The 12655-nt window shown below is 35.6% G+C and overlaps 1 protein-coding gene across 1 annotated transcript; it reads left to right on the plus strand.

The window, feature by feature from the left end:
• The first annotated feature begins 7576 nt into the window (after positions 1-7576).
• On the plus strand, positions 7577-8805 carry LOC108992607 (50S ribosomal protein 5 alpha, chloroplastic). The gene is made up of 2 exons (XM_018967208.2): positions 7577-7826; positions 8233-8805. The coding sequence occupies exons 1-2, from the start codon at positions 7703-7705 to the stop codon at positions 8577-8579; spliced, it is 471 nt and encodes a 156-aa protein (XP_018822753.1). The 5' UTR covers positions 7577-7702; the 3' UTR covers positions 8580-8805.
• Positions 8806-12655: the final 3850 nt, after the last annotated feature.

The raw sequence follows: 12655 nt of genomic DNA on the forward strand, positions 1-12655 counted from the left end.
GGATAATACAAGGTTGTATTGTCTTGATTTAGTTCAACTAGTTCTTAAAGAACTTGAGTGGAAAAACTCTTGAGGTAAAAGGCAAGAGAGTGTGAGATTATTATCGAGTAAAAAGCCAATTCAGAGTTACACACGAGTGGAGTGTCATTATTTGAGTGTAAACACGTAAGGGAGTGTGTGAGGTTTTTCACTAACATTCTTTTTGTGCAGCACATTATGATGTCTCATAGGAGTGACTCATCACCAAAGGAGATGGTAGATAACACATCCTTTGTGTTGCAAGTCATGCAACAACAGTTTGAGAAGTTGAACTTAGTGTTGGGTGAAGTGAGGGATAGGATGGATCATCAAGATGTGGTAATTAGAAATCTTCATGGCAGGAGAGATAGGAGGCGTCCCGAGTTTAGTGTTGAAAATGGGTATGAGAATGAAGAGTATGGTGATTCTCTTGTTACCAGGCATGCACTCAATACAAAAATTAAGATGGATGATATAGAGCAGAGAGTGAGAATATTTTTCATACTAGATGCCACATCAACAACAAGGTATGTAGTATGATCATTGATTTGAGGAGTTGTATTAATTTGGCTAGCACTACTTTAGTTGAGAAATTGAATTTACGTACCTTGAAACACCCTAGACCATACATGTTGCACTGGTTGAGTGATTGTGGGGAGGTTAGGGTAAATAAGCAAGTGCTAGTTTCTTTTTCAATTGGAAAATACCAGGATATGGTGCTTTGTGATGTAGTGCCTATGCATGCTAGTCATATTTTGTTGGGAAAGCCATGGCAGTATGATAGGAAGGTGATCCATGATGGGTTAAGGAACATGTACAGTTTTGAAAAAGATGGAAAAACAATCAAACTTGCTCCTTTAACTCCAAAACAGGTCCATGGGGATCAATTGAAGCTTAAATGTAAGGTTGCTCAAAACAGAAAGAGTGAAAATGAGAGTGATAAAAAAAGAAAGACTAAAAGTGAGAGTGATCAAAAAAGAAAAAGTGAAAAGGAGATTGAGCAAACAAGGAAGAGTGAAAGTGAGAATGAGCTGAAAAGCAAGAGTGAAGGTGAGAGTGAAAGTGAAAGTGAGATTGAGCTGAAAAGCAAGAGTGAATGTGAGATTGAGAAGAAAAGAAATAGTGAGACCGAAATGGAGAAAGAGAGAAAAATGAGAGAGAAAAAAGAAGAGGGTGAGACTAAGACCTCAAGCAAAAGAGAGAATGAGTTGAAAAATAATTATGAGGTCGAGAGTACAAAAAAAGATGAAGAAAAAGAGAGTGACAGAAAAAAAGAGAGTGAAAAGAAAAAAGAGTGTGAAAGGGAAAAAGAGAGTGAAAAAGAAAAAGAGAGTGGAAAGAAAAGAGAGTGTGAAGAAAGTGAGAGAAAAACAAAGAGAAAAGTGAGTTTTTATGCTAAGGCAAGTCTTAATCCTAACGAACTTGACGTATGTTTGCCTAGTATTGTTGTCTCTTTGTTGCAGGGATATGAGGTCGTGTTTCCAAGTGGTGTATTTAGTGGATTGCCACCCATTAGGGAGATAGAGCACTACATTGATTTTGTGCCAGGTGCAACAATTCCTAACCGACCTTTCTTGGAAGAACATGAGTCATTGACACACTTAAAGGGAGAAGGTAAGTTGTTGACTATAATGCGTGCTAAGCGGGAGGATTCAATTGAGACTTTTGCTCATGTATTCAAATACACACAAGGTATGGAAACTTTTGTGGTTGATGCTTTAGCAAGAAGGTATGTACTTATCTTCATTTTAGATGCAAAATTGTTGAAACTTGAATATGATAAGGAATTGCATGCTAATAATGATGATGACTTTGCTATTGTATATGGAACATGTGAGAAAGCATCGTTTGGTAAGTTCTATAAACTAGATTGGTACTTGTTTATAAAGAATAGATTTTATGTACCTACTAGTTTTATATGTAAGTTGATTGTGTGCGATGGACATGGTGGTTTGTTGGGTAACCATGGTGTAAGGAAGACTTTTGTTGTGTTGCATGAACGTTTGTGGGAATATCATTTGCCTTTCAATGACGTGTTGTATGAACGTTTGTGGAAGTATCAATTGCCATTCATTGATGTGTTGCATGAACGTTTGTGGGACTATCATTTGCCTTTCATTGAGTTTGCATATATTTGGAGTAGTCATTCTGGAGTCAAGAAAATATTAGACATTTTGTATGAACATTTATGTTGGTCTAAGATGAAAAGAGATGTCAATTGTATTTGTGGCAGGTGCATTACATGCAGAAAGGCCAAATTTATACTTTTGCCACATGGGTTGCATACGCCCTTACCTATTCCTAGTGAGTCATGTGTAGACATATCTATGGACTTTGTTTTGGGACTGCCTAGGAAAGAAAGGAGTAGAAATTCTATTTTTGTGGTTATGGATGGATTTATAGAGTTTGCATATAACAGGACCATGCATACTACCACTTTATATTCTCCTTTTGAAATTGTTTATAGACTTAATCCATTTACTCCTTTAGATTTAATATCTTTATCTGTTGCCAACAGGAGTAGCTTCAATGGATTTTCTCAAATTCTTGAAAAAATTAATGATAATGCATATGAAATTAATGATAATGTTACTAACATTTTTCCCTTTGATCCAGGTGGAGATTCGAGGTCGAATCCTTTTGAGGAGAGGGGGAAAGATGGGAACCAAGGTGGGCCCAGTCTTAAAGATATGTTACAAGTTCCAGATGAACCAAATACAAGTTCAAGGGCTTAAACGATGAAGATTATGCTTTGATTAATTTCATAAGCTATAGAAAGGGCAACAACATGACTTATAGGCTTTGGGCACTTGAAGGCTTTCAACTTATTTAATTAATTTCAAGGACCTATTTTATTTGCTTAGAATAATTGGGTTTATGTCTATGTAAGGGCATGTTGGGAAAGTTATTATTTTATTGAACTAGGGCTAGGGTTACTGTAGCCGAGTTACTGTAGCACCATACTGTAGCCGCGGCACTGTTCACTGAGGGGTATTTTTGGAAGATGGGGTTTTATTTTATCTAGGGTTTTAATTAGGTTTTGTTTTAAATACTCTATGTAGCTTCATTCTAATTAGTATTATGAAGTTTATGAAATTTGATGAATTTATTCATTGTGAGTTGAGTTTTACTCCTCTTGTTCTTAATTGAACTTTTGAACTTATCAAAGGTAAATCACAACCTTTGTGGCGTTCCTCCTTTGTAATCTGGGTTCTTGAGACGGGTTCTTCAACGGGTCTAGATTTTAATATAATCTAGGTTCTTGAAACGAGTTCTCATCGGGTCTAGATTATCCATCCATAGACTTGATTTTGGCTTTCTTGGGGAGTTTTCAAATTGACTGTGGGTTCAAGGGATTTCATTTCCGCGGGTTCATATCATGCCACTTGTCCAAAAAGCTATGTTTGATTTCCAACACAACACATCATGAGGAAGGGAAGGGGCACACGGCTAGGATGCCAAGTGGCATACATGCGCCAAGGTTTCGGTTTTCCAAGGAGGGAATACACACCTATATAAGGGCAAAAGCCGAAAATATAGAATCCTTTGGTCATTTTGTGAGTTCTTCCTTGAGTCATAGGGCTACACTACACTCTCTCTCACTTTCCACTATTTTCTCTCCATCCAAACACCACCCACGCCTCTACCACCTTCTTCCAACCAACATTCTAACTACACTAAGGGATAGGGACACCATCCAAGGAAGAAGGCCACGCAAGGTGAGAACCATCCACTCATTCCTTACTCACACACATGGCCAAAGAGAGAAAACAAGAACAAGGTTTCAGATTGATGAAGTTCTTCACATATACACATGCACAAACACACACACACCCTCGGGAAGGCTAGGGTTTCTCTTCAAAAAGAGATGGAGACCCGAACCATCACTTGTCTTAAGCACATAGGTATGATACCTTTGAGAGGAAGGAATGCCATGGCCATTACACTTGGTTAAGCTAGAGTTTTGTGTCCACATGAGTTTTGGATTTGAGAAGGGGACCTTGAATGTTAGAGAGCATTTCTTGTCTTGGGAATAAGTTTTATGAACCAAGAACACAACACACACTCTCACATGAGATTTAGGGTTTCGGATGACCATGTCTAATGGATCTTGATATGCATTTTCAGCTTACTAATTGTAAATGTTGGATTTTTGTAAGTAGACCTTCAACCTACTCTTGGATAATATGTGTATATGACGTGTGAACTTGCATTACTTGTTAATTGATTGGATGAAATTTCTTATCATGTTATGTATTCGGTTTCATCTAAATATATGTTGCCATGTTATTTGCTGAATATTATCCTAATGTATGCTATTCGGTTTTACCATGAAAATGTCTTTGTAATGCTACATCTTGTGTTCGGATCTACATGTTTATGTTGCTATGTTTGTTAATGATGCATTATCGAATACGCTAGAAGTTCTAAGTTCATGATATTGTTGAATAACTGTGTATACAAGCACTTGTATGTTTCGGCCATGCATAGTATTTGATGATGAGAACTTGTTTTATTCTTGATCGAATGTTGAATTCCATTGTTTAATTAAGTAAGTAATTGTATGTTCTAATATTTTCAAGCCGTAATGCGGGAAGTATAATTTTGCATATGATTACATGTCATATGATTTACATAAGTCTCAGCACATGATTACATGATTCATGAAAGGAGCAAAGCATCATAAGTCCATACCACATGCATTGGGTTTGTGCACTTTTTTTAATAGAAGAGTCAATAAACATTTTGTCACGACCCCAAATGCAAGGACGAAGGAATACCCTAATGGAACTCCTTTATCCACTCGAGAGTAATTAAAATAGAGTGGTAGCCCCTAGGTCGATGAAGTACAGTCGACAGGCCCCGAATGGATCCTTGTGGAAATGATACCGGAGTGGAATTACACCTAAAGCTAGTGGATTTCATACGATGAAGGCAAAAATGCGAATTGCCGTAATAAGTATGTTTAAGAATATGATGTGGTCACCTAGGTCAAGTGGGCTGTTGGTTGATGCGGTAACTAGCGGGGAACACAGGGTGCATAGGAGAGCCGTGAGGTATCCTACCATATGATTATGAAATGATTAAGGCATTGAGCTCCAATATATGTTATGTTATGTGTGAATGACCAAAAACTCAAACTCAAATGATATGTTATATGTTTAAGAACCAAAGATGAAAAGACGTTTTCTCAAAAAAGGTCATAAATTTTCTATTACGTGTTAATTTTGTAAAAGTCAATGTTGCATAAGTCAAAGTTCATGTCTATGCATTCATTATGGTTTGCTCTTGTATGCTTATGTTATCTATTGTATGTTGCTTATTTACTTATTGAGATTTCTCAAAATCTCACTGTGGTAGCTTCTACTACCATTCCCCATCTAGAATGGTAGAAGTTGTGGCAGGTACACAAGGCCCCTTAGAACCATGAATGTAATTAACAAGCTAGTAGAAGAAGAGTCTATAGTAGAAGCTCGTTACAACTTTACTACTGATATTTTGAAGGTTACAGCACAGCTACTTAAGTAATTTTTTGGGACTCTTAGTAAGACTGACGATGAGACCTTTTCTCTTGGCCCCGAAAAGGTTTCTAAACTGAAGAGCGATATGGATTTTGTGACTAGGTATCTCAAGCAAGCCCGAGATTCCTTGGTTAAGCAAACGAAGTCGTTCCCGAGTTGGGACTTTTGGAGCTGGAGCCCCTATGTACAAGGAGAATCTTTTTAAGTTTAGCTGATGATGGGAACCTTGGTACTAGTAAGCATGAGCTAGTGGTAAAAAAGAAAAGAAAATTTCTTAAGATTTTTTGTGAAAACGAGTTTTAATAGTCTATTGTTTTGGGAGACTTTTGAAAAAAATTTTATTTTAGAAGTATCTAATAAAATTTAAACTTTTGGGATGCTTACAGTTCGGTACCACGATTATTACATTACCACTAGTCTTGTGTAGTAAAAGAATTTTTTCATTGCGAATTACTACATACTGCTAGATTAATAGTTGTATTGCATCTTATATGTTATGTATAAGGGGTATGTAGCCTTGAGTTATATATCTCGACTCTTCAGTCACCGTCTAATCCCAAACGGGAGTTGGGTGTGTCACAATAATTCATTACCTTTGATTACCTTTGATCTTAATTTCAAAAAAAATGGTAGGCAAAATTTGTAACTTGATTTTAACTTACCTAGTTCCTCAATGGGTGACTATCTCTTTACTAGTTTCACACATGGAGTTACGTTTAAACTTGTTATTACAAATGGCCAAAAATATCACATTTACACCTTTACTGTTCAAATTACATTGTTTATTTTTATCTATAATCGTAATAGCTTATTGAATGATTCACTTCATAGATCACACTCATTGAATCCTAACAAAGTGGACCCACCTTGATACCAACAGAAATCTCAACGGATAAGATCTTGAGTGGACCTAAAGGGGGTGCTTTTCTTGTTTTTTAAAAAGTATAGTGCGACAATTCGAAAATAATCAATATATGAAATCAACAAATATAATAAGAAATAAACACAACAATTTCTTTTAGTAAAATAAAAAAATCATTTGAAAAACATTTTCAAATTCTAAAACTATCCCAAATGTTAGTCACCGCCTAAAGTTCACTCTAAAGTTAAACTATTACAACAAATAGAGAAAACCTTACAAAACTTTTGAAGTATTTAAATCTGGTTTACAATATCAAGAGTGACCCACTCGATTTCTACATTTTGGTAGATGCAAACCTCCGGCTCTACTATAATATCTCCAGTAATGAACTTGTCTACGTCGATAAATTCACCAATAATCCAACGTGTACATAAAATGATGGAAGTCTATTTATCGGGAGAGAAAATGTCTTAAAGACTCAATGGATCTCTCTAGAGTTTTCTATCAAGAATTAAAAAAAAAAAAAAGAAGTTGTTGCCGCTACTCACTTAACTCTAAACATCATGCATATTAGATTACATGTACCTAGGGTTTTCATAGGGTTCTTCGAGAGTTCAAATTCGAGCTAACTTGTTCAACGCATCACTTTTCACTTGAGCCAACATCTCCCGCATGAAAAACTCTCTACATGACATTCCCTTGAGTAATTGTCACACAAGTGTTTATCAAACTCTTTTTATGGACTTTGCTCAAGCGTGAGGGAAATCTCTATCTAAGTTTCATGCAAGCAAATATAAGACGGATATCAAGTGAACTCACTGTATGGAGTGTACTTAAGCTAATGTTTAATGCACGTCGAGCGACTTTACTATTTGGGCATTTTCTTATTTTTTTCTTCAAGGAAGTTATCAATAACCTTTTATTATGAGTAAAATAAAATAGAGTCAACCTTTGAAATAAAATTCCATAACCATAATAAGCCAAGCATAGCAACTTTATGACATGCTACATATTCTGCGGAAGCTGTGAATGCTTTGTTTGACACTTCTAACAGATATGTACGGGTAACCGGTCCGGTTATATGGTCCGGATAACCGCCCGCACACATCCAGAAATACGGTTTCCGGTCCGGGCCGGATAAAGTAATCTTGAAGCATGCTGAATGTGAATACCTTATCGGATGGAAAGAGGAGAGGCGAGACGCTGACACTCTCGATAAGCAGGACGTAATAAGCCTTATCCACACTACGAATCCAAACGTCAAATTTTCAAAGAGACTGAACAGGGCCAGCCTTGGAAAATGGCTCTTCTTCTCTACTCCAATCCTCTCACCTCTATCTTCTTATCCTCATCGTCCTTTTCGTCTTCATTTTCGCATTCATCAACAGCATCATCATCGGCCTTTCACATCACTGCTACCTCAAGTAAGACTCTCCCCCTCACTCTTGCTGGTTCTTTTTTTAGTGCAATCTCGATTTGGTATTGTGAATTTTATTCTCGAAAGCCATCTCTTGTAGCAATCGGATCTTACAGAGTATTCAAGCATAAACTGGGTCGGGTTTTTCTTCAAACATATCAGCTTCACTTTAATCTGCATTTATATTGTTTGATTAAAATAGCTCACGAAATGTTCGTAGCTTGTAATTAGATTTTCTCTCCTGTATAATCCGTACTTGGGCTATGCCTAATTACTTGGTTTAATAAAATTCCTTTTTACCTATCCAAAATAAAGTAAAGCTCACGAAATGTTATCTGGGTTTTGCTTCCAATAACTCATCTGTGTTCTTCTAGTTTTTTTTCCCATTCCAAATCTTATGCCATTGGTTTCAGTCTCCAGGTTGCACGTGAAACCAATTGGTCTGCACCCAAAATTTTTCAAAGGAACTGGTGTCATTGAGAAGATGGGTTCGATAGTTGTCAATGCTTCCTCTGGCATTGATGCAACGGCTGGTGAGCCTACTTCCAATAGCAAGGAAGACGCTGAGAACAAGGAGGAGGTTGTGCCAGTTGACAAACTCCCTTTGGAGTCGAAGCTGCAAGAGAGGATGGAGCAGAAGCTCAAGATGAAATTGGCAAAGAAGGTAAGGCTTAGGAGGAATAGGCTTGTCCGAAAGAGGAGACTGCGGAAGAAGGGCCGGTGGCCCCCCTCAAAGATGAAGAAGCTAAAGAATGTCTGAAATTTGCCCTACGCTGATTTGCAGGTTTTGTGCTGACTCTAATGCTTTTTGGCGTAATTTTAATTTGCTTCTTGGAGCTTAGATTGTACCAGTGTATCTTATTTGTTCAAAGGACTTCAATGGTTGTAACATTTTCCCAGTTTGTTCTGAAGTCGAATTGCTGAAGGTTTAAAGCTCTTTTAGTCATCCTGGTAGAAGAAATATACGCATTTATAGGTTGATTAAATAGCCCCATTATCCTAAAATATATCCAATTACATCAGAGTTCTCTATAATTTGTGTCGGGTGCTTAATCAGTTCTGTGAGGTAAAACTCAAAAGCGTCTGAGAGTTCAGGGACCTTTTAATAAAGATAGGTATTTTGGTTATAAGCCACCAACTCTGCACCGGATGCTACATAAACCCCAGAGCTTTGTTGCGTCATCATGATATTCAGAGTCGAAAGCATACAGGCCGTAGATGACCTAAGTTGCATATATTTCCAAACTTTAGTTCTTGTCTAAAGTCCTGTATTCACTCCAGGATTCAGATTTAATTGCCTTTTGAATCCCTAAGGGTTGACTATGGCAGGAAATAGATTGATAACTTTATGGGCAAAATGAACCAATCCTTTTAAGACTTTACCGGTATGAAATTTGAGTTTGGGATCTATTGCTATGTATCCTCTCTGATCCTCTGGTGAAGTCGATAGCAGTAGCCATTAGAGCAAACTTTTAGATAGGTTTTGCATGACTTTGTGGAAGGTTGGTTTGGTTTGGTTCGTACCAGAGTGGGGCAGGGAAGCCATGGGCAAGATTCAACACCAATTAGGACTAGCATTTACATTGTATATAGCATCTGACAGTTTTGTGTGAAATGATTTATTGGTTTCACATAGATTCTTGTGGCATTTGTGGTAGAAACATTTATGAATCTTAGATTTGTGCTGTATACTGTGTCAACCTGCTAATGGTGAGCACTTAGCACGAGCAGTCTCAGAATGCCTTTGTTTAATATATATACTATTGTCGTTAGCTTTAGGGGTTGTTTGGATACCAGAAGCCTCTCAACTCATCTCATCTTATCTAATAATTACAACTTTTCCAAACTCCCACACAAAATACAATAAACAATTCAACATTTTCAAATTCTAAAACAAAAATAATATTGTAGCAATATTTTATTCAACTTTCATCTCATCTCATCTAATCTCAAGTCACTATCCAAACTTCCCCTTTAGTTCTCAGATCAGGACCAATCACTACTACTTGGCTTCATAGCTCAAACTCTCTTATAGTCTACTTCTGGGGGTTAAGTAAGCTCAAACTCACCACATGTGAAAACAGGGAGGTTGGCACATGGGGGCTGATAGGTAGCTGGATGATAACAATGGGTATAGATTAAGTACAGCTTGCTAAACGTGCACTTTGAATATAGGGCCAGATCATGTGAACTTCCTCTATAATGACTCTTCATCGTTCTATATTGAAAAAAAAACATTCCGGTAGGTAAAAACTCGGTTTCATATTAATTTCATTGCTTCCAAAAGTGAGGTCATTCATGTCGAATGGGATCGTCGAACAACTATTAGGACTTATGGTTCTTTAATCATTAAGTTTGGGAAATTCTTGATTAAACATAGTTGGTTTCATTTTCTCTCTTTAATGGGTAGAAGCAAGTTTTCCATGAACTATTCTTTGATAATTTCCTAGGAATATACAGTTAACCTGATGTTATTTAGGTCAGGAATTAGCAGACCCTTTTTTTCGAACGAGTTCTCAACACAGTACTTACATTTCAATGCAATCTTCGATAAATTTGTTAGATTGTAGTTTCAGAGCACTAAATCTACTTTCTTCGGCCTTTAATTTGTGCTTGTAGCACCCTTAAGATGCACTATAGCAATTTTGAATCACTGAACAACATTACACAAGAAGAACATTGTACCATATAGGAGGGCCTAGTGGGACAAATCCTTCATAGTTTACTGCGTCTACTTTCTTTTTGCAGATGCAGGCTACATAGTAATGTCTCTGTTTATTATTTGAAATGAATGGAAGAAATTGAAGTGAAGAAATATTTTGCCAACATATCCTGGCATTCTTGCAAGGAAAACACTGAATTGTTTCTCTCGTTATATTTTCTGTTAGTTCTCATTTGCTACCCTAACAATAACAAAGGAGATATTTTCTTTTTTCTTCTTTTCCTTTTGCATCTTTTTATGGTAGTGAAATGTGTAAAGAAACCCAGATTTGCCATCCATGTCTATTTGGGCTGGATAATGGTTTAAAGGATAGGAGCTGCCCGGATAACGGCCCCTTTCATTGCCAGTCTAGGGATGGCAATTCGTGTTGTGAAATTTGGATTTGTGTCGGGTTATTCGAACTCGTGTCACGAAAGAGCCAACCTTAACCCAGCTCGAATAACAAAATAAGTCATTCAAGTATGCGTCAGCCGGGTTCGTGTCGGGTTAACCTATTTTCCTCAGTTTTCATGCTCTTAAATACATTTTCCAGTGAATCTATGTAAAAACATAATTATCATATGCTTAAATTTGTTACAATGCATGAAAAAAAAAAAAAAAAAAAGATCTACTTTCTACATTAGCACTTATTGATTAGTAACTAATTGAAGGAAAATAATTAGTCTACAAAGAGATTCACAAAAACTAGCTCACAAAGTGATGTAACATGATATGGTATTTTATATTATAAAGCTTTCTTTATTATAAAGCAAATTTAATGTACCATAATGCCACATCACTTTTTGAAGTAGTTTTTTGTGAATCCTTTTGTAATTATAACAGTTCTCATAATTGAAACTGACAATAAAATATAAATTTTTTATTTGAAACTTTAATGCAGTAAATTGTTTTATATATTTTTTTCTTTGACTTATCAAGTACAAACTTGGACCTTTTATCTTTTCCCGTGTGAGAGATGAGAAATGATCTTTTATCATTAATCTTTTTCTTTGAGTTGAGTACTATTTGTTTCACCTTACTAAATCTAAGAAGTTATAAGAAAGTAAAAACGAACATTCACTTTCAATAAACTTTAATTATGAAAGTAGTCTCGTTTATTTTCATAACTTCTTTCAACTCATTTCATCTCATCTCATCATTATAATTTTTTTAAATTCTCACAAAAAATAAAATAAGCAATTCAACTTTTTTAAATCTCAAAACAAAAATAATACTACAAATATATATTTTAATAATATTTTATTCAACTTTTAACTTTAATCTCATCTCTTATTCGAAAACAAACGAGACTTAAGAATATCTCATGCCAAAAAATGCTTCGAGATAGCGAAATTTACTTCCTTTTTCAAAATGCAAAATGTCTAACTTTGCATTTATGCGCATTCTATCCATCCTAAGTTCATCTATATATGTGTGTATATATGTATATATATGTATATAAAAGGTATGATACATATTCTTATAAAAATATTTGAATAAAATCGGGACATATGGGTTGACTCATGAATCTATTGGATCAATCCGAATCTAACCCAATTAATGTTTTGTCATTTTTAGGTTGACATTGATTTACCCAAACTCTATTATGCACAACCGTAATCTTATTATTTTGTGTTACGTTCATGTCGTGTTTATGGATCGTGTCAAATATTATCAGCCTTAATTGCCACAGACAAAAGTATATATTTATTGTTGATGCCACATTTATAAGCACAAGCATGCAATAACTCCAAACACTTAATTCGCTTGGAAGATATTTCACAATCCAATCGAAAAATAGAATTCATTAAAACATTTTGTTAGAAATATTTTAATTTAATGACCTACATAAATAAAATTTAATGGACCTACATAGATCATAAATCATATATTTTATAATTGTCAAATACAAGGTTTTGGTAATGTCTATTATACTCATTAAGTGTGATCAATAAAATAACATAACTAAGCTATTGACACATCTTTAAAAGGATATGATTTTGGTTAAATCATGAACATTAAAGTTGTTCGGGCCTAATTCATGTGTAGAGACCCATTAAAAATTCATATAATTTAATTATTTTATGATGGGCAAAATTGGAATTCGAGTATTATATCTAGGTTATGATCCTCAT

The sequence above is a fragment of the Juglans regia genome, chromosome 4 (genome assembly GCF_001411555.2).
Source record: "Juglans regia cultivar Chandler chromosome 4, Walnut 2.0, whole genome shotgun sequence".
NCBI lineage: Eukaryota > Viridiplantae > Streptophyta > Magnoliopsida > Fagales > Juglandaceae > Juglans > Juglans regia.

Excerpts from the sequence above, each read along its gene's own strand:
- LOC108992607 (XM_018967208.2), top strand. The coding sequence starts at position 7,703 with ATGGCTCTTCTTCTCTACTCCAATCCTCTCACCTCTATCTTCTTATCC. Across the intron at positions 7,827-8,232 it reads TCACATCACTGCTACCTCAA|TCTCCAGGTTGCACGTGAAA; the intron begins GTAAGACTCTCC and ends CATTGGTTTCAG.